This window comes from Gymnoscopelus braueri (genome assembly GCF_963280865.1).
Source record: "Gymnoscopelus braueri genome assembly, chromosome: 11".
NCBI lineage: Eukaryota > Metazoa > Chordata > Actinopteri > Myctophiformes > Myctophidae > Gymnoscopelus > Gymnoscopelus braueri.
Window position 1 is genome coordinate 6,818,248 of NC_137613.1, and position 25,689 is coordinate 6,843,936.

Below are 25,689 nucleotides of genomic sequence, written 5' to 3' on the forward strand. Positions count from 1 at the left end.
AAACCCTCAATATTTAGTAAATTTGACTTTTCACTTTTTACTTTGTCTGCTTTTTCCCCTCTACACCAAAACCTCTTTGCCAAAAATAGCAGACCTACAAGCTCTCAACGCCTCGCAAGTGCGAGGCGTTGTGAGCTTGTATATCTGCTATTTTTGGCTAAAGTTATCCTCAGAATAGGGATGCTAGGGTTCAAGTGGTTAATATAAAAAAAAGTTTGGTGGCCCCCCTGTAGTAACTCTGAGGACCCCGTATAGGGGTCCCGGACCCCCTGTTTAAGACCCCTAATCTAGCCAATGGCAGCGGAATGAATGACACACCGGGATATGGGATTAGAAGCCTTCTAGGCTGGGATATTTGCAGGTTGATCCCACTTCCAAGCATTTTGGGGCGGCCATAGCTGAATGGTTAGTCTAGCCTAGAACTCTGGAGGTCCTGGAGGTCCCAGGTACATTTCTAGCTCTCAGCAGTGGTGGAAGAAATACTCAAATGTTTTACTTAAATAAAAGCATCAATACTGCAATATAGAAATACTCTATAGGAGAAAGTAAAAGTCCGGAATTCAAAATGTACTTGAGTAAAAGTACAAAAGTACTGGCATCAAAATGTACTTAAAGTACCAAAAGTAGAAAGTACTCATTATGGAGTAAGTTTTCGAATGTATAACAGTAGATCTACAAGCTCACAATGCGTCGCGATGCGACGCATTGTGAGCTTGTAGATTGGCTTGTGGATCGGCTATTTTCAAATGGCAAAAATGTATATAGGACTGAAGAAGTTGATGTATGTTAATTATAATCAAAATCTACAAAGTAACTAGTAAATAAAGTTTTCAAATAATTGTAGTGGATTAAAAGTAGCCTTTGAGATATAGTGGAGTAGAAGTAAAAGTACAGAAAATTGGAAATACTCCAGTGAAGTTCAGTACTTGAGTAAATGTATTTAGTTACCACTGGCTCTCAGCAATGTGTTGAAGTGTCGCTGATCAAGACACTTAACCTCTACTAAAGATGGTGCCCAGATTTCTCTAGTGCCCACCTTCCCTGTATTCTTTTATTAAGCACTTTGAACGGCCTTGTTGTTAAAATGTGCTTTCTTAAAGGGATACTTCACTTTCGGGCCGGGGACACATTTAAAAAAAATATTAAAAATAAATGAAAAAAGTTATGGAAAATTCATGGCCCCCTCACGACACGCAGTGTCCTACTAATGTGTGAGGGGGCCATGAATTTTCCATAACTTTTTTCATTTATTTTTAATATTTTTTTTAAATGTGTCCCCGGCCCGAAAGTGAAGTATCCCTTTAACTGTGTGTGTGTGTGTGTGTGTGTGTGTGTGTGTGTGTGTGTGTGTGTGTGTGTGTGTGTGTGTGTGTGTGTGTGTGTGTGTGTGTGTGTGTGTGTGTGTGTGTGTGTGTGTGTGTGTGTGTGTGTGTGTGTGTGTGTGTGTGTGTGTGTGTGTGTGTGTGTGTGTGTGTGTGTGTGTGGGGGAATCATCAGAAGCAGCTCCTCCCTGGTTGTGTCACTTCTCTCGTATCTCCTCAACCACAGAGACTTCTACTTGAGTAGGTGAGTTTATACTGATCAATAATATCATGTATGAAGCTTAAACTATTTACTGATTAATAACATCCTACTGTACTATTATAAATCTTTCTATCCTACTTCCTAGTACAGTTAGCTACTGTCCTACTATCCTATAAGGCACCATTAGTTTAGTGCAATTCACAATGTGAAAACTCTATATTAGTGCAGGAACCAAAAGCCCAAAAGTTGACTATACACCTCCCCGCGGTAGAACAAAACGTGACATCGTTTTTTCATATCTTTAGGATGTCCCCTTCATGAAATGGATTGTCACAAGTTTTGCTTTTACTGCAAAGGTCATGAAATTGACCCATGAAGTGATTCACTACATATGGGCAACAAAAAAAAACGCCTACCCTGAAAGAGGGAGTCATTTTCTACCTGCTGGTTGTTTTTACATTATACTTGTACAGATGGTCTATAGGTAGTGTCCCTACATCCCAAAACAATCAGAATGCCAACATTTGGTTCTATTGTGAATCAGCAGCCTTTTATATAAGGCTGCTTATATTATTATTGGCAGAAATAGCAAAAAATTGACTTTTCTGAGGAATATTCACATGTAATACTGGTCCTACTCTTCTATCAGGGGTAGAACTAAAGTTAACATTGTTTTTTCATATCTTTAAGATGTCCTCTTCATGAAATGAATGTTCAGAAGTTTTACTTTTAAATCATCCATGAAGTGACTCACCATTGCAAAAGAATGCCTACCTGAAAAGAGGAGTTCCAAGTCAATCCTTTCTCATTTTCTACCTGCTCATTGTTTTTACATCATGCTTGCACAGATGGTCTACAGGTAGTGTGCCTACATCCTAAAGCAACCAGAATGACAATATTTGGTTCCATTGTGAACCAGCAGACTTTTACATAATATAAGGCCTTATTAGAGGCGGAAATAGCAAAAAGTAAAATTTTCTGAGCAATATTCACTCGTGATTTTGGTCAGAGGTAGAACAAAACCTGACCTTGTTTTTTCATAACTTTGACTTGTCATCTATATTATCAACCATCACACTATTTACTTTGACTGCAGTGCATGAAATTCTTCAATAAAGTTTCTGCACCAAGAAATGCAGAAATGTCCCCACCTTCTGAAAAAGGGAGTGCCAAGTTAATCCTGCACTGTTTTCCACCGACTGGTTTGATTTACATCATATTTGCTCAGATTGTCTACAGGTAGGACCCCTACACCCCAAAGCAACCAGAAACATATGTAAGCTTGTATTGTGAATCAACAGGGTTTTATAGGCTCTTAGGCCTTGTTAAAGGCAGAAATAATAAGATTTCTTTCCAAGTTACTTCTAATCCTTATCTAGTAATACTGTAAAATGCCTACAAATACAACAAAATGACTGCTTAATAACAGGGAATACACTATGTTTTTACCCATCCACTTTATATTCATATGGAATCTATGATTCTCAGGTAGGCCTAATATCTCTACACCTCAAAGCATCAGGAATATTGTTCTATAAGCCCATACAGCCTAAATGCAGTATGGCTTAAGTACATGCTGTAGAATGCACAACTTTTTGTGTGCCATTCCACACTGCTCAAAAAAGTAAATAAATATATGAAATTGAGAATAAGCTGCTGATTGATGATTATTCATTAAGAATAGCACACATTAGTGTATTCTACTTAGCCCATACTGCATTTTAAAGGGCAAGACCACTTTGGTAGAGGTTTGGGTTGTGTAGTAGTTATCTTGCCATGATGTAACTCCAAAGGTGGACAAGAAATCAAAAATAATTGCTCCATTGATTAGAAATTGATAATTCAAATGATGCTCCTTATTGACTTACATTGTACGGTAAAACAGCTCTCCAGGTCACTCTTTTAGCCCGTAAACTAACACAAACAAAGCTGATTCAGACAATATTGAACATCACCAAAGCCTGTACCGTTTCTTTTTTAACCTCCTGCTGATTTTACTATTTGAAGATCCGGATCCACGGATCCAATCCGTGTTCTCTTCTTAATAGAAATTGCCAAATCAATAGGATGTTGACATTTAAAAAAAAAAAAAAAACAGGACTGGGTTTGGTGATGTTCTATATTATCTGAATCAGCTTTGTTTGTGTTCGTTTACGGGCTAAAAGAGTGACTTTGAGAGCTGTTTCACTGTACAATGTAAGACAATGAGGAGCATATTTTGAATTATCAATTTCTAATCAATGGAGCAATTATTTTTGATTTCTTGTCCACCTTTAGAGTTACATCATGGCAAGGTAACTACACAACCCAAGCCTCTACCAACGTGGTCTTGCCCTTTAAGTCTGGGTACCATAGAAGGCTTATAGAACAATATTTTGTCATTCCAGCTATTTTGAGGCATAGAGATATTAAGCCTACCTGAGAAACATCCATAGATTCATTCAACATGAATATGAAGTGGGTGAAAACATGGTATCAGAATATATTTCCTGTTAATAAGCAGTCATTTTGTTTGTAGGCATTTTACAGTATTAATAGATCAGGAAAAAAACTACTTTACAACATACTATTTAACAAGGCCTTGGAGCCTATAAAAGCCTGCTGATATACAATACAGCATATCTTGACATATCTTTCTGGTTGTTCTGGGTGTCGGGCTCCTACCTGTACACAATCTGTGCAAATATGTAAATCCAACCAGTAGGTGGACAATGGAGCAGGATTAATTTGGAACTACCCTTTTCATGGAAGGTAGGGACTTTTCTGCATTTTACAAATGCATGTGAATCACTTCATGGATACATTTCATGACTTTTGAGGTAAAGTTTGGAATTGCAGCCTCCTGAAGGTGTTTCTTTAGGGCAGTTTTGAAAGTGAGTAGGGTTTTACACTCCTTTACTCCTTTTGGTAGGGCCTTCCACATGTTTGTTGCATAGCATGAGAAAGAGTTCATTCCCTGTGTTGAGCCAAATCTGGGTTGAACATGATCCGTGGAACTGCCTCTGGTGTTGTGATTGTGAAATATTTTGACAGGTACAGGGGGATCCCAATGTTGTGTCGTATCTTGTAGACTAGACCCATTGCAAGTTGCTGTACTCTGTCCTCAACCCTGAGACATCCAACCCTAGCAAAGTGATCCGGGGTTAGATGGGTTGTGAGTTTGAGGCCAAGAAGTAGCCTTACTAGTTTGTTTTGGGAAGGTTGGAGCCTTATTTTTGAGGTCTTGGTGGTGTTGTGATACCATGAGGAGCATGCATAATCGAAAGGACCTTGTATGAGGGCCCCTGCAAGAATCTTCAAAGCGTTCATACTGACTAATACTGACTATACTAGTGTCTTTTCCCTGGTGTTAGGTAGGACACCTAGCAGGTTGACAAGTATAATTTTCCTGAGGCTCCATACCTACGCCCAATATCTCCCCTGCCCAGTGGGGATTCCCTCTTGGCTCCCATGCCAAAGACCCAGGTTCAAATCCCGGGTCTTACAGTTGTAATTAACCACTTGAATCTTAGCATTCCTATTCAGGGGCTAATAGTGAACATCTGATCTACAAGCTCACAACGTATCACAAGTAACGTTATTATGCATGTTGTGAGCTTGTAGATCGGCAATTTTCGGTTATTTGGTGTACAGAGAAAACAGGAGAGTGCCAATTATAGAGCCCTGGGGAATACGGTCAACTAAGTACAGGATAACATGTTTTGTTTTTATGCCGCCTTAGGCGGCATAAAAAATATACAGTCTATTAGAGAGACACATTTAATAACAAAGTCTCTATTGCATATTAAAAGATTTTTAAACAATGTAAATGCACATTCTTCATGTTTGCGCCAGTCTGCACTTTCGGTTCACAAGAGTCACCACATTGTGAAATTGCACTAAACTAAATATGGGGAGAGATTTGTCTCAAAATTATTTGTGAATCCAATACCATGACGCACAAATATTCCATGATCTACAAATGTGTTTCCATGATTTACAAATGTGTTTTGCATTCTGTAAACACACATTATTTATTTGTGACTTTTGTAAAAATGAATTTTGGAATTGGAAACAAGACCACAAGGACTTTTTTGGACGGACCTTGTAGACAAAGTATTATAAATGCAATTGTGATGTTTTAGATTGTTTTGCCTTATAAAAATAAAAATTGAATCAATTTCAATCAAACCAACACACGCATTCAGTTTTTAAACAAGCTTCACACTCTTTTGGTGAGATTCACTCACGAATACCTGCAGATCCACACGTGTGCTTGGACTGCCCCACCCCCACCCCATGGCAATTACAGCCAGATGGGCACTGCCTCTAATCAGTTAGACAGGAGGGATTTCAGAAAAAAATTGTATTTGGGGGTAAAAGTTGGGAAGCTGAACAAAAAAAAAACATGGCACAAACACTGGTCAGGGATCTGCCATGACAGTAGTCACACAAAAAATATATATAATTTGCACTCATTATGTGGCACTACAGCAGTGTTATAGCAGTGTCTAACATTTCAAATGGCCATAACTCGGTGACCATTGCTCTGATCAGCGCGATAGGACTGGATTTGAACGCCACATAGCAGGCTGAAAATCTAGTCATCTATATTTTCCAATGCTGAATGGTTTGGTTATATTGTAAAGCACATGCCTGCTTATGATAGCTTGTGCTGGCATGTTACTGCATTATAGCAAGCTCCCACTTAACTTGTGCTGATGATTTGGTCAATATCTATGTTTCTAGTGTCGGCTTGATGTAACTTTCCTCTTCTACCCCGGATTTGAACCGGTTTCCTGCGCAAGCGCTGACATTTTTTACCTTTGAGCTCATAGAGCCTGCTTGCTTGCTCAGGGGATACATTTAATCTTGACCAGCAGGTCAAAATTCGTGTCAGATCCTGTGTCTAGGTGAGACATGACCTTTGTCTCAATAGAAGAGCAGGGAGACAAACTACAACCACCCCAATTGTATAAGTTATATTGTATTAACATACTCTACCATACAGATTGTATAAGTGATATTGTATTAACATACTCTACCATACAGATTGTATAAGTTATATTGTATTAACATACTCTACCATACAGATTGGACAAAATTGCGTTCTGTTCATTAAAAAAAAGTGACATAGTGCCGCTTTAACATACAAACTGCTAGCCAGCTACGTAGATTGTAATATAATCTGGCCACAGGAGAGCTGTGTAAATAGACACCACAACCTTACTAACATCTATGAAATCCACAATTTTACAGTGTTACATTAGAAAACGTGCAACATCATTTTATGCCGCCTGGGGCCATTAACAGTACACTGAGCACTATAACTATATAAATATAGTTTAAAAAATCGTTATAAGTCAAGTGGATGGCAGAGTTCACACCGACTTAAAAAAATTTGGTGAATCAAATAATTATATATTTTTTTCTTTATAGTTATAGTGCTCAGTGTGAGCGTACATTTAGGCGTACTATTAGTGAAAGACCTTTTCCATGCCGGCCGAGTAGGTTTAGGTGGGTCCCACGGTTCAGAGGTCGCTGGATTTGTGTGTTTGACAGCACTGTACTGACACACAAGGACTACAAAATGCACGCCCACAATTGAGGCAGTGCACCCACTCGAGGTCCGTTAGAACGATGTACTGCAGCTGTCAATGCAATCACTATGAGAGGCATCGCAAAATACCGTAATTTCACTGGTTGACTTTGATTTGTCCTTTTTAATGTGACATACCTCAATATACAACCTAGCCTGGCTCCACCCCCTGAATCGTTTGCCTCGCATTCAGGGTCTGGTGACGCTGTCGAAGGCGGGTGTTTCTCGGTTGAAAATCTGTACGACGAATCGGGATCGGGATAATCCAGTATGAACCAATCACGTTGGTTCATAGTGGAGTCCCACTTTGGCCACGCCTCCATCTCAGAAATCGGCTGCATTGAGAGGGCTTTCAGACTGAATAATGGAGTGAAAATTCAGGCTGAGTGTCAGGTTATATACAACCCACAATATACTATAATATACTCCATCAGTGTGTCAAAAGTTCTAGCATCTGAAATCTAAAGTTTAAGTGGTCGCATGGTATATACGTAACGTCACAGACACATCCCTTGAGGTTTTCAATACCCAGATACGTTTGTGTCTCTCATGTATCATTTGTAGGCTATTTATTTTGCTTGTTTGTTACAATTATCCAAAAAGTATCTTGCAAGACTATTTGTATATTAATACTAACCTGGAGAATTCACTAAGTAGTTGAAAATGTTGGGATATGTCACTCCTCCATTTAGTTGGGTTATTTCCCCAACTTACATTCAGGCAAGTTAATACAACAGCGGTAAACCCACACGTTTTAATTTTTCATGTACCGTCGGAGCTCCGCGGTAGGTAGAAAATGTATATAAGTCTATGAAATGTTAAAAATATAGCCTTAAACAAAGTCAGTAGGAAGGTTTGGGATGAGAATTTCCCTATTTACAGTCAGCACTCGTAAAGACAGTGATGTCACTGAAATGCGACTACTTGTCTGTCTGCCGTCTCCCCTCTGCTGTGTTAAAATCATGGGTAACCCATTCAAGTGGCAAATTAAATGTGAAACACATCAGCTATTGAGAAAACAAGAAGATATGTTGATAAAGACACTGGAAACATTTTTTATTCAACTCTATATCGTCTCCATTCATGTAGGATCATTTTAAAAGTAGGTTAACTCTCATATCTTCTCAAAGAGATTGTATTGACAGCTTCAGTACATCGTTCTAACGGACCTTGCGTGGATGCACTGTCTCAATTGTGGCCGTGGATTTTGTAGTCCCTGTGTGTCTCTATGACAGCACTATCATCAGTGTTGTGTTGGATTCATGTTAATGTGTATTTTCAGACATTTAACCACTTAAACCCTCAATACTTAGTAAATTTGACTTTGGAATTCAAAATGTACTTGAGTGAAAGTACAAAAGTACTGGCATCAAAACGTCCTTAAAGTACCAAAAGTAGAAAGTACTCATTATGCAGAATATGTCCCATTTCAAGTTTTCAAATGTATAACAGCAGATCTACAAGCTCACAATGCGTTGCATCGTGACGCATTGTGAGCTTCAAATGGCCAAAATGTATATAGGACTGAAGAAGTTGATGCATGTTAATAATAATCAAAATCTACAGTTTTCAAATAATTGTAGTGGAGTAAAAGTACAATATTTGCCTTTGAGATGTAGTGGAGTAAAAGTAAAAGTACTGAAAATATGAAATACTCCGTTAAAGTACAGTAGGCCTACTTGAGTACATGTATTTAGTTACCACTGGCTCTCAGCAATGTGTCGAAGTGTCGCTGATCAAGACACTTAACCCTACTAAAGATGGTGCCCAGATTTCCCTAGTGCCCACCTTCCCTGTATTCTTTTATTAAGCACTTTGAACGGTCTTGTTGTTAAAATGTGCTGTTTTAAACTGTCTGTCTGTCTGTCTCTCCTACACTGTCTCCCTGTTTACTGTCCTACTGTCCTACTGTCTGTCTGTCTGTCTGTCTGTCTGTCTGTCTGTCTGTCTGTCTGTCTGTTTCTCCTACACTGTCTCCCTGTTAGCTGTCCTACTGTCTGTCTGTCTGTCCTACACTGTCTGTATGTCAGCTGTCCGTCTGTCTGTCTGTCTGTCTGTCTGTCTGTCTGTCCTACACGTCTCCTCCTTGAGCAATAGATTTTTTTCTCTTTTTTTCTTAACTTTTTTTGAACTCCATGTACAGATTTCTCAAACCGATATGCACAATGTACTGTATACAAGGTATCTGTACATGATGACTATTGCTGCTATAGTATTTATCGATGCTGTCAGGCAAAAACCTCACATCTCCATATTTAAACTTTTTATGTTTTTTCGTAAATGAATGCCCTACTTCATCATACTTCAGTGTCACAAAAAAGTTGAAAAACAGGCAAAACTCAAAGTGTCACATCGTGACATTGTGTTTACATGTGTATTTCAGTACAGTAGTTTAAAGGTCTAATTGTTGTATTTCTGGCTTCCTCCCTCCTATCTCTGTTGTTCTCTTAGGTGGTTAAAGTTTGCCATCTAGTGGACAATTTGTGGAATCTCAGACTAAATCACAGGTATGTTCTTATGCTACATTTGGATATTTGTACAGATCCTCTTCATAAAAAGCCTGATCAGTTAATGTGTGTGTGTTCAATCTAATATAACATTATGCAGCAGTATTTAATGTGTATGGCTTTACTTTCATAGACCTACAGTATGTGTCTGTTATTCCAAAACAAATCCTGACATCCTTATGTTGGGCCTGTCATTATACTGTAGGTGCAAACCTTCAAACGTTTTCGAGATTGTAGATTGGCTATTTTCGCTGCACGACACCATCGTATGACAAAATATAAATACGATTTAAGGGGTTAATTTGTATTCCATTCCATGATGTGTGTAACTTAACTAAAGCTTGTGTTTAGTCTCTTCACAACCAAAGCTTTAAGAGAATGAAGCTGAGATGTTGACACCCTCTGTTTGTACCAGGAATCAACCATGGAGACACTTAAGGAGCTGAGAGATGACCCCGATGCTAGTACATCAACACTACCACGAACATGGCTCCCAGTCAGTAAAAGATGGAGGCCTCAGTTAGAGAAGCTTGTAAACATGGATGACAGTGAAGTTAAAAAAGTTAAGAGTCTTGTGTTGGGGAAAGGTAAAGAATTCCGCATAGGAGAGGGAAGTAATGGAGACGGAGTTGAGGTCTTCTTGGGGTTAAGAGATGATGGCACTGAAGTTGCAGTTAAGATAATGTCTAAAACCCACAACCTGTACAACTTCCTGACGAATAATGAACGATATCTACATCTTCCAGAGCTTGATGATTCTTCGATTGTACGATATGTTGACTTTGTAGAGGATAAGGGCTATGGGTACCTTTCTCTTCAGTTATGTGATTGTGAATACACACTGGAAGAATACATCACTAAACTTCCAGAACAGGAGAGGAAACAGCTTGCGGAACAGTTCCTCAATAGCTTAAGAATTCTTCATTGTCAGGATAGGAAAATGGATAGGTACATCAATCCTCAACATGTCTTGATTGGTAAGAAAACGAGCAAATAATATCAGAATTATAAGCAACTGTGTTTAATTATTTTAATTTAAAACCTGTTATTATATTGATCTACCAACTTTCCCCGCAGATATTCAAGGCAAGGCAAGATTTGCAGGTTTTGGAATAAGCCGACAATTAGACAAAGGAAAATCAACCTATCACACATATAATGTAGGAACACAATTCTGGATGGCAAAGGACACTTTTAATCGAAGTGATGCTAAAAGCAGGTATCCTGCTGATATCCAGGTTAGTTTTTTTTATCTGTGTGAGAACAATCAAATGAATGAGAACAAGATAAAAATGTTCTTGCTCATTTTCATGCTCATTCTTAAGGTGGCTGGGATGTTGATATATTACATCCTATCTGGAGGACACCATCCATTTCTGGAGGACACCACCAGTGGAACAATCTATGAATGTCAAAACAACATTGAGTTTGGCATCTACTATCTGAAACGTGTTGATGTAGTTGCTCAGGATCTCGTTAAGTGGATGATCCATGGAGAACCAGAGAAAATACCTAATGTGGAGCAATGCTTGGCTCATCCCTTCTTTTGGCCAAACACATGGTACGATAGAAAGGTTTTTGTTCCACACGTTATTCATTCATTCATTGATCTATAAACACTATTTCAGCATATTATCTTAATCTGTTTTATCAGTCAGTAAGGTAGCCTACTATTATATTAACAATATGTTTGAAGAGAATCAGAATCTAGTTCATTGTCACATCACTGGTTTACAGGTCTTTTTTATATTTTGAAAAACATTTTAAAATAGTTCAAATAGCCGATCTACAAGTTCACTACATGTCGATGTAGATCGACTGTTTTCACTATTTTAAAATGTTTTTCAAAATAGTCAAAAATGCCTAAAAGGTTTAGGCATAAGGTGTAAGTCATCAAAAGTCGATCCACAAGCTTGACCTAGTTTTTTGAGCTTGTAGATCTGCTACTTTTGCTACTTTTGAATCTGAATCCTGAAAAGTAACAGTTTTGGACTGTACTGTATGAGGTTTCCACCCGACAGACGATATCCACATGAAGAGTAGACTCATGTTTTCACAATTTTATTCCCAGGAGAGTGGAGTACTTGAGAAAGATTGGAAATCAAATGGAAGTTGAGAAGTACCGAAAAGCTGAAGAGGACGAGAACAAGACCAAGGATGAGGAGGAGAAGAAACTCATCAGGTCATTGAAGGTCCTCATCCCTGCATTAGAGAAGTATGCTAAGAAGGGACAGTTCAACACATGGAAACAAAAGGTTAGTTTATTACTAATAATATGAGAAAACTGTATGATGACCACACGTTTACCTTTTTTTTCTCTTTATTTGATCCCTTCTGTTCTTTATTTCTCTTTAAATGCATTTTAATGCCTTTAAATGCCTTTGTTTGTGACATACAAATAAACCTTTCCAAAGTAACTAAAGCATAATTTCAGGCTCACATCCATCTTTATGTTCTCAGTCCATTTGATTGTACTGTGTTTTTAAGTGGTACTGTGTGTTTTTAACTGGTACTGTGTGTTTTTACAGTTATCTTTAAGTTACTGTCTGTGTTTTTACAGTTCCAAGAAGCAGAGGAGGAGACCAGGCAGTTGTTTGAGGTGATGGATGCATATAACATGAAGAAAGGCCCTGATGGGAAGCCGATAAAGAAGTTCTACTCTGACAACTCATTTGGACTGCTGCGCTTCATACGCAACCTCCATGCACAACAGTAAGTTGAATTACATCAACACAAACACAAACCGGTGTTGAACATTAGCACTCATGCTATTGCACTAAAACAAACCATCTGGTGGGTTTGTCCAATGTAATTTTTCTTGTCCATGTCACATAAAATAACTTAAAGGACAACTTTGTTTTTTTACAACAAGGATATTTTATTAGTTCTGTAACTAACTCTGTTTGATGAGTGTGTGCTGTCATTCAGTTGGTACAAATCTATTTGATGTGTGGGCGCTGGCATTCAGACTGGTATTGAGGCGGTACTAAAAGAGTATTTTATCGACTTTTAAGTTTTTATACTCATTTTAAGCATGTTTAAGTATTTTTATTAATTTGAAGTACTACTGAGTATTTTTACTCAATTTAAGTACTCTTAAGTATTGTTACTCAGTGTATTTACTTGAAAGTATATTTTTAATCACTTTATTAACGTTAAAGTATTTTTTACTCATTTTTACAACTTAAGTATTTTTACTCTTTTTATCACATTTTAAGTATTTATACTGTTTTTATCAACTTAAGTATTTTTACTCTTTTTTCAACTTTTAAGTATTTTACTCAATTTAAGTACTCTGAAGTATATTTACTCAAGGTATTTACTTTTAAATATTTGTACTCACTTTATTTACTTTTAATAATTTTTACTCACATTGTAGATCGGTCGTTTTAGTGTGTGTGTGTGTGTGTGTGTGTGTGTGGTTGGGTGTGTGTGGTTGGGTGTGTGTGTGTGCGCGCGTGCACACGTACGGGCCAGTCTGTTTGTGTTTGTGTGCATGTCTTTAAGTGGCGCATGTGTTGCAAAGGTGCGCCTCGCAGGACCGCATGTTCTGTGTGTGTGTGTGTGTGTGTGCGTGCGAGCATGTGTGCAGTGTGTGTGTGTGTGTGTGTGTGTGTGTGTGTGTGTGTGTGTGTGTGTGTGCATGTGTTACTTCTTAGCCGTGCTCGGACGGACGGACGGACGGACACGCACACGGACACGGTCAAATGTAGAGCGGCTGGCACCGCTGAAAATCATGTATTGCTTTCTGTCGTTTTTTAATAATTTAGCGATTTTTAACTGGGGGGCGGGGGCATTTGATCCATTGGTAAATAGTCATGAACGCAGCTTCCGATTTCCGTGAAACTTTGTACGCACATCCCCACTAGGCCAAGGAAGAAATGCCACCCTACATTTTTTCAAATCAGCCTCATGGTGGCGCTGTAACAGGCAGATTCACGTTTGGCCTATAAATAGGCCTATAAATAGGCCAAAAAGTGAATCTGCCTGTTACAGCGCAAGTTTCACGGAAATCGGATGACTATTTACCAATGGATCGAATGCCCCCGCCCCCAGTTAAAAATCACTAAATCATTAAAAAACGATAGATGATTACGATACATGATTTTTTTAACACTCATCTTTTAATTATTATCATTACAAACTAATAAAATAATCCTTGTTGTAAATAAACAAAGTTGTCCTTTAAAGAGAAGTCACATCTATCCATTTATGAATGAAGACATATATTGGATTTTTTTTTTGTGGGGGGGGGGGGGGGGGGAGCACTTCTCAGAGCATTTCTCTGGATAAAACAAGCAAAAACAACAACAATCGCTCTCACACACACACACACAGAATTACACAACAGTACAGGCCAGTAAACAATTAGGGCATCCATAAAATACTTCTCATGAAGAAACTCATAGCCTCACATTATGTGATGCAACATGCTTGGGACATTGCAATGGACATGCAAAGGACAGGCAAAGGACATTAAAATTGTAATATATACATTCTCGGCCTGGACCACTGGCGTAGGTTCCAGCGGGTCCCCAGCTAAATTAGTTGATCTAGCAAATCAGTTTAACCATTAAAAGATCTGCTGTTTTCAGAGATGTTGATATTTTTGAAACATTTTAACAACACAGATCTTGTATGGGGGTCGTTGGCATAAAATATTTTTACATGGGGGTCTGCGGCCAAATACATATCAATTTGGGGGTCCTTGACTTGAAAATGTTTGAAAACCACTGCTCTATTGAATATTGTCTATTAGGAGCCATGGAGCTGAATTAAATGAAGATATTTTACTATTTATAAAAGCATGACCTTAAAATTTGGCCTTATGGCAGACATGGTGATATGATTTTAATTAATTGTGGTATCACTATAGTTGTGAATGTGGTCACAATCAGAAGTAGTGATTTGAATGAGCACTGCTTTGTGTTCACAGTCCAGACGCTGCAGCTGGTATCAACCTGATGAAGATGTTTCCTGGTCTGTTTGGATACGTTTACAAGTTTGCCAGAAGACAAGGGTGGAACTCCAGGCCCGCCCTGAGGCAAATGTTTGACTCTACTAGTGAGTTCAGAATCAGAATCAGTTTTATTGTCACAACACAGGTTTACAAAGTAAAAACGTGGGTGAAATTCGTTTTCGTACATCGTTCCCGTCGTAACGTTATTTCCATAGAAAGAAGAGGGGGAGGAAGAAGACGTGGGGGGGGGGCAAGTGGGAAGGGAGATCAAACAAGAGAACAAAAGTGTGTTATACCTGGGATTAAGGTGCAAAATGTCAGTGCGTGTCGACCGCATAATCCACATAAGGTAGACTGACCCTGGTATAATCCGCAAGTAGTTCCATGAGGAAGAGCAACGAAAAAGAGGGAGGGGGGGAGAAGAAGAAAATAAAATTAAAATAAAAGTTCACTTCCTGAACGCAGTAGAAGATACAGTATCAGCAGCACCAGTGCTTATTAACAGATTTGTAAACAATAACACAAAAAGCCCTAAGGACTTGCTTCCATTGTGGTCCTAGGTATAACATTTTTCAATTTAAAGACATACAACAATATGCATTATGTACGGTACAAGACTTCATCAACGTTAGGAGCGATGAACATAGATGTGTACAGAAAAGAAAAAAGAAGAAACAGTTCGGGTGGACCTTTTGGGGTTAATCTTCAAATATGTACAAAAAGGAAAAGAAAACGTTTGGGGGGAATATGTACAGAAAAACACTTGGGGGGGGGGGGGTATGTACAGAGCAACAGTTCAGGGGGCGGGGGCTCATTTCTGGGGTTAGGCTGGGGGTAGGTGAAGAATTAATGCTATTAAAACATTAATGCTGTTAACACTCCTACAGATTGTAGTGGGAAATTCAAACACGTAACACATAACATGACAAAACAGAAACCTGCTGATGTGGGGTGAAAATGTCACATTTTGGGACATTTCGCTCCTGTTAACATTGCAAACCCGAGTACCAATGTCATATTTTGGGAAATTTTTCACCTATTAACATTAGAAACACGAGTAGTGCCCACAAGCCACATTTAATATGTAGGAGATGTACAGTATGTATACGTATAAACTGCCCAAGATATCTAATCAAACTCAGAATTTGAAGTTTCTATGACAGGATCCAATGGGAAGAAAAGGAAAAGAACTAAAGAGGAGCTGAGCGATGACCTCGATGCTAGTACATCAACGATACCACATGACCCCGATGCTAGTACATCAACAATACCACATGACCCCGATGCTAGTACATCAACAATACCACATGACCCCGATGCTAGTACATCAACAATACCACATGACCCCGATGCTAGTACATCAACAATACCACATGACCCCGATGCTAGTACATCAACAATACCACATGACCCCGATGCTAGTACATCAACGATACCACATGACCCCGATACTAGTACACCAACAACACCACATGACCTCGATGCTAGTACATCAACAACACCACATGACCTCGATGCTAGTACATCAACAACACCACATGACCTCGATGCTAGTACATCAACAACACCACATGACCTCGATGCTAGTACATCAACAATACCACATGACCTCGATGCTAGTACATCAACAACACCACATGACCTCGATGCTAGTACATCAACAACACCACATGACCTCAATGCTAGTACATCAACAACACCACATGACCTCGATGCTAGTACATCAACAATACCACATGACCTCGATGCTAGTACATCAACAACACCACGAAAATGTCTCCCAGTCAGTAAAAGATGGAGGGAAAAGTTAGAGAAGCTTGTAATCATGGATGACAGTAAAGTTCAGAGTCTTGTGTTTGGGGAAGGGGAAGAATTCCGCATAGGAGAGGGAAGTAATGGAGTTGAGGTCTTCTTGGGGTTAAGTGATGGCACTGAAGTTGCAGTTAAGAGAAAACCCTCTAAAACCCTAAACATGTACAAAGACCTGAAGAATGATGAACTATATCTAACTTCTGTATGGTAGCATACAATCTGTATGGTAGAGTATGTTAATACAACATAATTTATACAATCTGTATGGTAGAGTATGTTAATACAATATAACTTATACAATCTGTATGGTAGAGTATGTTAATACAATATAACTTATACAATCTGTATGGTAGAGTATGTTAATACAATATGACTTATACAATCTGTATGGTAGAGTATGTTAATACAATATAACAATTGGGGTGGTTGTATTTTGTCTCCCTGCTCTTCTATTGAGACATTTAGATTGTGTCAAAGGTCATGTCTCACCAAGCACAGGATCTGACACAAAGTTTGACCTGATGGTCAAGATTCAATTTATCCCCTGAGCGCGCACGCACACACACACACACACACACACACACACACACACACACACACACACACACACACACACACACACACACACACACACACACACACACACACGTCTGTCTGTTGGCTTGTCTGTTAGTCAAACATTTAGTTAGTCAGTCTGTGCTAGTCACACTGTGTAATTACCATGTATGTTCATTTTAACTGAATCCAGGCAATTATTTTTCCACCATCCAGTTGCCGGCCCAAGTCAGCCAAATGTGTCAATGGTGGCACCAGAGAAGTTGCATGAGGTTGATCGTTCAAACATGGACATTGTGAGTAAACCAGCTCCTCTATAGAATAATCAGACAGATTGAACAGCAGGAATGATATGTTTACTGACTGCTTTCTCTCTTTCAGACCAGTTTTACACCGACAGTGCACAAAGACGAAGTACAGACAACCAATGAATACAGGTAACTGTATTTCACCACTGTGATTATAAATTAACTTGATACAACAATGTGGCATGATTAGACATAATGAAGTCAATAGATGATATCAGAAACAATGGTTGTTTTGTGTCCCAGGTTCAAGTTCCCCGGGATAGGGCTGTTCCAGTGCAGTGTGACAGGGTTGGTGTTTGTAACGACAAGGGAAGGAGAAGTCCTCTACAGGGCTGTTGAGTGGGATGAAAGATGTCTCCAGGCTCTGGGGGCTGCAGGGGCTACTGCAGGGGCTACTGCAGGGGCTACTGCAGGGGCTCCTGCAGGGGCTCCTGCAGGGGCTCCTGCAGGGGCTACTGCAGGGGCTCCTGCAGGGGCTACTGCAGGGGCTCCTGCAGGGGCTACTGCAGGGGCTCCTGCAGGTCCTCTGTTTGACATCCAGTGTCCTGAGCAGTCTGTCTGCCAGCTACGCCTGCTGCACTGTGAGATCACACTCGGTGAGGCGCTGCTCTTCTCATTGTCTAATCATTATCAATCATTTTTAGTTGTTTCTTTTTGTTTTTAAGTTCAAAGTGACACTGTGAAACAGACAATAATATGATAAAATGATATTATGACAATAATATGTTGTAATCCTATGTGGGATGTTGTATTTGATGGTTTAGGCATGTTGTTAAAGAGATAATTGTTTGTTAAAACCATCAGCCTATATAAAGCTTGGTAGGCAAGCCCTCGGCACACAGAACATATTTGTGTTGTGACTGATTTTCACGTCCTCTGCACAACAGAATGAAAGGATTCATGTTAAATAATCTGCACAATGTTAAAAAACCTTTCACAGATGATGACCTTTCTGTGGCCCACATCACAGATGAGGGGGTGGAGTTCTTAAAACCTCTGGAAGTGACCAAGACTCACGTGGTTGTAAACGTGCCCCATCTGTCTCGGTTTGGGCTGGTGACTTCCACCCTATTTAAAGCTAAACCAATCAATGGTCAAGTTCTGCTGTTCCCTCAACCACTAAGCAACAGACTGAAATTATTTCTGCTGCCAAGCAATGTGCCTAGGGAAGAGGTAAAATATGTTCTGTTAAGTAACTAGCATCTCGGAAACTTTGAATCTATTTAAACTTATTGTACTAATTCATTAAATGGATTCAGATTTTGAAAAGACAGACAGGATAGTCTGTAGTGGTGACCACAATTTAAGATAAACTTTAGTATAAGGACAGAAGAGCAAAGTCAAAGTACCCTGGTAACAACACCTGCGTACAAAGCCAGTAAAACCTGCTCATGTACCAGACATTATGATTGAATTATGATTGTCTGTCAGTCTGGTCAAGTTGTTTGATTTGATTCATTTGATAAATTCATGATACAATTCACCAAGGTGCATAGTACATTAGAATTATCGGGATGGCGCAAAAAGTCAGAAGACTTAATTCCATTGCGGTCCCAGAATAAATAATTGCAGCATAGGTAAAGTATCTAACTGATAACACATGTGTTATTCTATTATAGCTAAATAAAAATCACTGTAGTAATAACATTCAACAACAAAGACAGTCATAAAACCAATGTTCAAGAGATAGATGGATGGATAAATAAATAAATGGAACATTAGATTAAGAAACACCCAGTACCAGCCATACAAACAGGATCCAGTGCAGAGTAGACCAACCAGCTCTATTGTCTTGGTGTTCTTGTAGGTGTGGCCCAACAACAAAGAGGTTAAAGGCGTTCCTGCACACTGTATTCTCACCCCAAACAAAGTCTACAGTCTGGACTGCAATTACGCACAACAGGTACCTGTGTCACACATTAAAACTACCGTATAATGGCTATGACTGACTTCCAAAATGTGCAGGCCCTGGGTAGGCAACCCGGGCCTCCAGTTTTCTAGTTATTATTATTCATGATAACAATAATAATAATACATTAAAAACTTCTATTGCTAGCACTACTACAGTAATAGAACAATGCAATAGTTAAACAGTTCTATGTGTCTTCAGGCTTCGCAGACTTTTCGTCGGCACTATGGAACAAATTACCATTCAACATTTGAGGTGCCCGTGGGCCCGTTGGCATTGGCGCTACTAGGATCTGACGGGAAGCCAGTGTGGAGACACAACTTACCTTCACAGAGTGCTGAAGGTATACTTATTCATTTAGCTTGAATTATGGGTATTTTTTCATTGCTGTTTATTTATGTGTTTGTTTATTTGTCATAAGACAATATACAACAAATTAGTTGCACCAGACTATTTGCTCATTTGCATATGTTGTCCTTGTATAGACACCATCGCCACACAAACAAAACATCTAAACACAGCTGGTTGGATGTTTTTGTAATGCACACAACATATTAAAAACATTAAAGACGGGGTGCTGTGATTTTCAGTGATTTCCCCCCCCCCCCCTAAAACATAATCCCTGATGATTATGTTTTAGGGGGGGGAAATCATTATTATGGTTATAGACCGCCGAAGTCTGACGTCATTTACACATCCTTTGTTTGTCTACCTGGTTTGCAGTTTTCCACCCCGTTCTGAATCCCATAGACGTATTGAATATCGCGTCAAATAAGAACTGTGTTCCAAAAATAAACACATGACCCCGGCGGGTTGACTCTTATGGATATGAAGCATCAACTGACGGTGAGAAAACGCTAATGTTACTTCCGCCGAATTAGTTACATTTTCGCCAGAAACAGACTGTATCAAATAAGTGACTGACTATCATAAACGATACAGAACCTCCTCCCTGACAATAACGCCGACACGCGGTGTTTATTTTTGGACCACAATTCTTATATGAGACGATTCTAAGATGACCCAATGTTATTCTCCATAGAGAAATTACTTCCGCAAACCTGGGGATGAACGAGTGACGTCAGGACTTCGGTGCTCTATACTAGGAGGAAGATTTTTTTCAAAAAAGTGTACAGAAATTGTTCAAATTATGTTTTTATGTGGACACGCCTCCAGTTCATTAAGTATACCTGGTTCTCACCTTAGCACCTGCTCCACCACCTTAGCACCACCCACCTGTCCTAGTCCCTCCTCCTCCTCATGCCCACACCTGTTGTGTTATGATAATGAGGGGGAGGGTATGTTTTTACTATGTCACTAAAGCGCTGTTTCTCTATTGGCACGTTTGACCCTCAAGGTTTCAGCCTCCAGGAAGAAACTCAAAGTAGTCAGAGAAGACATAAGACACCATAAAAACACCACCAGGGGGCGTAATGAAGTTCTATCAACCTCATAGACACATGAAAAACAGAAAAAGTGCAAAACCATGGCACCAGCTCTTTTTATTGATAGGACAGTAGGCTGACAGGAAATGGGGAGAGAGAGATATGGGGAGTGACACGCATCAAAGGCCGTCGGGATCAGGACTTGAACCTGCGACCTAGGTGCCCGGACCGCTACGCCAGTGGGCCGGGCCTACATCACCCATTTTCAACCTATCTTCTTCATATAATTGGTCCTCACTAATGATCATTATAATATGGTACCATTTTTGTCTACTCACTCTGTGTCTCAGAGAAGGGCTGTGGACAGTTCAGAAACCTGCCTACTGGCGCTCGGTGGTGCAGTGGTAAAGTCCCTGCCCACCACCACGTAGGTTGTGGGTTCGAATCCACCGTGGTGCATCCGACTTTGTCGGGCGTCTACACGAACATAATTGGCCCGTGTTCGGGGGAGGGAAGCCGGGCCAGGAGGGTGATACTGGTCATTTCACATACTCCTACGGGCTGGGGCGGCTGGAGCTTCGTACTCGTTGTTGCCAATGCAAGCTAAGACTTCAGATGCGTCAATGTCCCATAATGTCTTGCAGGTGGTGGGCAGTGCCAGCATGAGTGTTAGTTTTCTGGTGTGTAGTTCGTCTGACTTACATTGTTGGTTCTCTGAAAGAAAACTACAACTCCCTATTGGTTGACTTGATTGTTTTTTTCCCTTTGTTTTAACCTCTGGGGGCACCACCACCTTTTTTTGTGTAGAAACAGGAACTCGGTTTGGCTCCTCCCCTTTCTTAGTCCACTTCCTCCCGGGTGCTTCTGTGTTTAATCCTAAAACAACAACATTACATGTTCAGGGCAGTGGTGCTGACCGATGTGCTGTTAGCAGAATCTGTCTTGAGAGATTACACATAGTCTGAAGCATCAGCTTCCCGTTCACTTCCATATGGGAGCAAACAGGCGGAGCTTCCTGTTGTGGGTGCGTTGATGGCGCTGAAGCATGTGAAGTCCGACACATTTGCATCAGGTTCAACATTGGTGAACCTTGACCAGGTGCCAACCAATTGGACAGAAACGCCGTAGGTTGACCTTACTTGGCAGCCATTTAATTTGTAATCTTTCATTGATCCAACACTCCAACGTAAGTCAAACGAAGACACACCGGACAAGCCCTATAGAAATGAGTAGCCTTTAAGACAAAAATAAGTAAATGGAAATGGGGGCACTTAATCAGTTGTTTTTGGATAGTTTGCAATAAAACATATCAGTGATCACCAACATCATTCTCAAATTTTCAAAACACACTATTCTCTTCACAGTCCATGGACAATCCCTTTATATGTCACCTTACAATAATAATAATAATATGTTTAGCTAATATTGCGTAGCCAGACGAACAGACGTCAGAGAGAAATTATTATCTCTGATCATTTCTCCTTTGTAGAGTTACTTCAAGCGTTACGTCAAATGGGCATTGCTGATGCTGGCAACCTTGCACTCGCAGGTAAGTTTACCTGCAAGACTTTTTATAATAATAATATATTTAGCTAGTCTTGCATAGCCAGACGATCAGAGATCTCTACCTATTCTGATACATCTGTGAATCTAAATTCAATGAATGGGCTTGGAATGGATGCAGGGGTAAAACAGCAGTAACAAATGTAGGCTGCTTTGAAAACCAATCCTGATACAGTACCATCCCATATGAAGGACAGTCCTAAAGTCGTTGCATTGGATCTGTGATGCTGTTTTTTGTTTTCGGAATTGACAGTTTTTGCCCATTCAGTGATTTAGATGTCACCAGACCTATCAATAGGTGGAGATCTCTGATCGTTTGGCTACGCAAGACTAATCTTAAGCCAGACTTGGAATCAAAACCAGATCTAGGTGAAATGGTACAATGGTTTGTTCTTAGAGTTTGTTATAATGGGCTTGGAGTATCATGTCAGTGTGGTTTGCCACAAGGTACAATGCAGTGTGTGCCAGGAAGCTCAGACAATGACAGGAAACTGTTCCAAAGTAAATGTGCTGTCTACGTTTCTGTTATTGACAGCTTAACCCTGTATGAAATGTCCTGCTGTGGCAAATCGCATCGCCTCCTACCTTAGTTGATTGAAACTAGATGAGTTGTTTGCAAATACTAAATGACCCATGTCTGATTGGACTCAGATGCTGACAATAGGGACTGGGATGCCATGGCAGAAAAAACATCCCAGACCGTCCTCATCGAGGAATCAAGCCTAGAGTACAAGGAAGTCCTGAGAAAGTTCAAGGACTCATGCAACAAAATGGTTATTAAGGTAGTCAATGAGTATTTATTTACAGTAGTTAAAAAAAATAAAACAGTAAAAAATAAGTTAAATAATTTATATTTGTAACTGTTTTTTAATGTGATGGTTGTATAGTCTGCTTAATGTTATTATAACACACTTAATTCACTTCAGAGGTAAGAAATTAAAGGGATACTTTCAAATAAAATAAATATTTAAAAAATATATGAAAAAGAAATGAAAAAGAAAATTGGAGACGGCCCCCTCACGCATTAGAAGGACAATATCAGTCACTAGAACCAAGGACGGGTGTTTTCAATGAATATGTCATGGTTAAAATGGAGTTTGAAGTTACAAACATGTCTGAAAGTGAAATATCCCTTTTAAGTAAACAATCATTAAAATTTAAATATAAACACAGGTTTTTATTCTCCCACAGATTGAGCGGATTGATAACCCACATTTGAGGAAGGCCTTCAAAATCAATAAGGAGAACATAACAAATTTTCGCCCGGACAATGAGAAATTGCTCTTCCATGGCACCTGCAAAGACGCTGTTCAAGCCATTAGCGATCGAGGCTTCAATCGAGGCTATGCTGGGAAGAATGGTGAGATATACAAGTACCTTGACACAACATTTGAGGGCATTATTTAATCTGAGAAGTGCTTGTTCTCCGTAGGTTTATGAATGTAATCCTTAAGTATTACATGAGATCAGGGGTGTCAAACCAATTTTATGTCACGGTCAGGTTTGTGCAAAATGTAACTTCAGATCAGTTGTTATACGTGCAAGCGCACCTTTTGTTGCCATCGTTTTGTTCACCCTGCTCTCATGTATCTCAGCCTCTGCTATAATTACAAAGTGTTTCAGTTTTTTGTGAAGACGATTTCTAAGCAAGCATTTCTTTTATAATCATTATTAACTTAGTCACAGTCATAGGCTACAAAAATTGCATCTAAAGTAATTAATGTAATTTCATTTCATGACACAAATGCTGTCATAGTATTCCAAAACAACTTTTTTGCGGCCTTGCAGATGAATATTTAGCACATTTAAGTGCTTTTATATCCATCAAAAATGTCTATTATCTATAGATGCACAGAATCTCTCTGTGTGTCTGTCTGTCTGTCTGTCTGTCTGTCTGTGATGTTTTCTTTATAGGTAGCTAAATTGCTCCAACATTTTGCCTCTGTCTGTTTTCAGATGCAGAATATGGCGACGGCACCTACTTTGCCATGAGAGCAGAATATTCCGCCCAAGACAGATTTTCCAAGCCGGATGATCTGGGGCAGAGATACATGTTCCTCTGTAGTGTCTTGACTGGAGACTACACTCTGGGGCAGGAGGGCATGATCGAGGCGCCAGTCAAGATGATTTGGGACAACACTCCAAGACTGTATGACAGTGTCGTGGACGACCTGCTAAGCCCGAAAATGTTTGTCATCTTCAAAGACGATGTGGCTTATCCTGAATACTTGATTACATTCAAGTAGAGCATGTAAGAGAGGGTGTGGAAATAACTCAATATAAATAAGTAAATACCTTTTTCCATGGCTTAATAATTACCATTTGCCAGTGGTATATCAAGACCATATACCAGTGGTAAAGTACCTGAAAACCATACTTGTGCAGATATCTTACTTGAAAGAGACTCCGGTAAAAGTCACCCATAAGAAAATTACGTGAGTCAAAGACTTAAAGTAGCTCACATTAAATGTACTCAAGTATCAAAAGTAAAAGTACTAGATGCTTTTCATAGTATGCCTACAAAGGAAACAGAACAGCCATAATGTTTTAATACTTAAAATAAGGCCATTCAGGTGAATGATCTCACCCTACAGTATGTGATTAGAAATGTGTAATGATAATGTCACAATGGCTACTGTCCACTGAAAACTATACGCTGTTCAATGAATCATGTATCATGTATATCGGATTTTCATTATTTATAAATAAAACTTTGTATTCAACAAGCTAACGATGTGTATTTTTTGTCAAATTATGAGACAGATGCTCTTCTATGTGTTACATTCACTCAGGACTTAATTTATAAGTAGGTCCATGCAGATATACTAACATCATAACGAGGAATGTTTGTATGTTGAAAATGACTTCAAACATTCTCAAATACAGACATACAAGGGTCCATTTGGTTCCATTTGTACACTCTCTGAGAGTTACAGACATACAAGGGTCCATTTGGTTCCATTTGTACACTCTCTGAGAGTTACAGATATACAAGGGTCCATTTGGTCGTCTAAGGGAGAAGTGGTACTACCTCCCCCTCTGTCCTCCTGAAAGGTGAATATTCAGGGCTTTAATATTCAGGGTTTTCCTGGCTGGGGTCCTGCAAGGGAACACACCCTTGGCCCCCTTCCTCTTCATCATAGTCCTGGACTATGCTTCTCAGGAAGGCCATCAGTGGATGAGAGCAGAATCGTGGCTTCACTCTTAACACCAAGGAGGTTGAGACGACACCCAACAGTAGTCCTGACACTGACAGGCCATAAAGTCCCAATCTGTCCAGAGGAGGAAGATGCAGAGTAAAGAGGGAAACATACAGTTGCTCAACGTGCAACTTTTAGCAACCAGGCTGAATTGCATTCACTAGGCCTTTGTTGCGAGTGGGTGTCGCGCTCTGAAAATAGCAGATCTACAAGCTTAGATAGGCTATTTTTGGCGTACAGCTAACAAGCAAAGGATAAATCAGGCATTATGATGCCATCAAGGCACGCCAAAATACATTTGAGTCAACTAATGGTATTTAGTCAACTAATACTTGACTAAAGCTAAAACATTTCAGATGACTAAAATATGTCTAAAACTAAATGGAAT

The 25,689-nt window shown here is 39.5% G+C and overlaps 1 protein-coding gene across 4 annotated transcripts in view; it reads left to right on the top strand.

Annotated features, from left to right (window-relative positions):
* The window catches only part of LOC308095332 (uncharacterized protein), a 46,974-nt gene extending 22,190 nt beyond the window's left edge, over positions 1-24,784 (top strand). For 2 of the 4 annotated variants that reach the window (XM_080442353.1, XM_080442355.1), the window contains 18 exons: positions 1,498-1,562; positions 9,554-9,609; positions 10,025-10,586; positions 10,687-10,847; positions 10,935-11,170; positions 11,681-11,864; positions 12,170-12,321; positions 14,546-14,673; positions 17,153-17,232; positions 17,318-17,373; positions 17,488-17,840; positions 18,185-18,417; positions 19,052-19,147; positions 19,355-19,496; positions 22,028-22,087; positions 22,753-22,883; positions 23,293-23,461; positions 24,058-24,784. In XM_080442353.1, coding sequence (XP_080298479.1) covers positions 10,034-10,586; positions 10,687-10,847; positions 10,935-11,170; positions 11,681-11,864; positions 12,170-12,321; positions 14,546-14,673; positions 17,153-17,232; positions 17,318-17,373; positions 17,488-17,840; positions 18,185-18,417; positions 19,052-19,147; positions 19,355-19,496; positions 22,028-22,087; positions 22,753-22,883; positions 23,293-23,461; positions 24,058-24,347 — 3,024 coding nt within the window. In that variant the 5' untranslated portion in view covers positions 1,498-1,562; positions 9,554-9,609; positions 10,025-10,033 and the 3' untranslated portion in view covers positions 24,348-24,784. Of the gene's footprint in view, positions 1-1,497; positions 1,567-9,553; positions 9,610-10,024; positions 10,587-10,686; positions 10,848-10,934; positions 11,171-11,680; positions 11,865-12,169; positions 12,322-14,545; positions 14,674-17,152; positions 17,233-17,317; positions 17,374-17,487; positions 17,841-18,184; positions 18,418-19,051; positions 19,148-19,354; positions 19,497-22,027; positions 22,088-22,752; positions 22,884-23,292; positions 23,462-24,057 lie in introns of all 4 variants that reach the window. The other 2 variants (XM_080442354.1, XM_080442356.1) reach the window with 2 other exon arrangements.
* Positions 24,785-25,689: the final 905 nt, after the last annotated feature.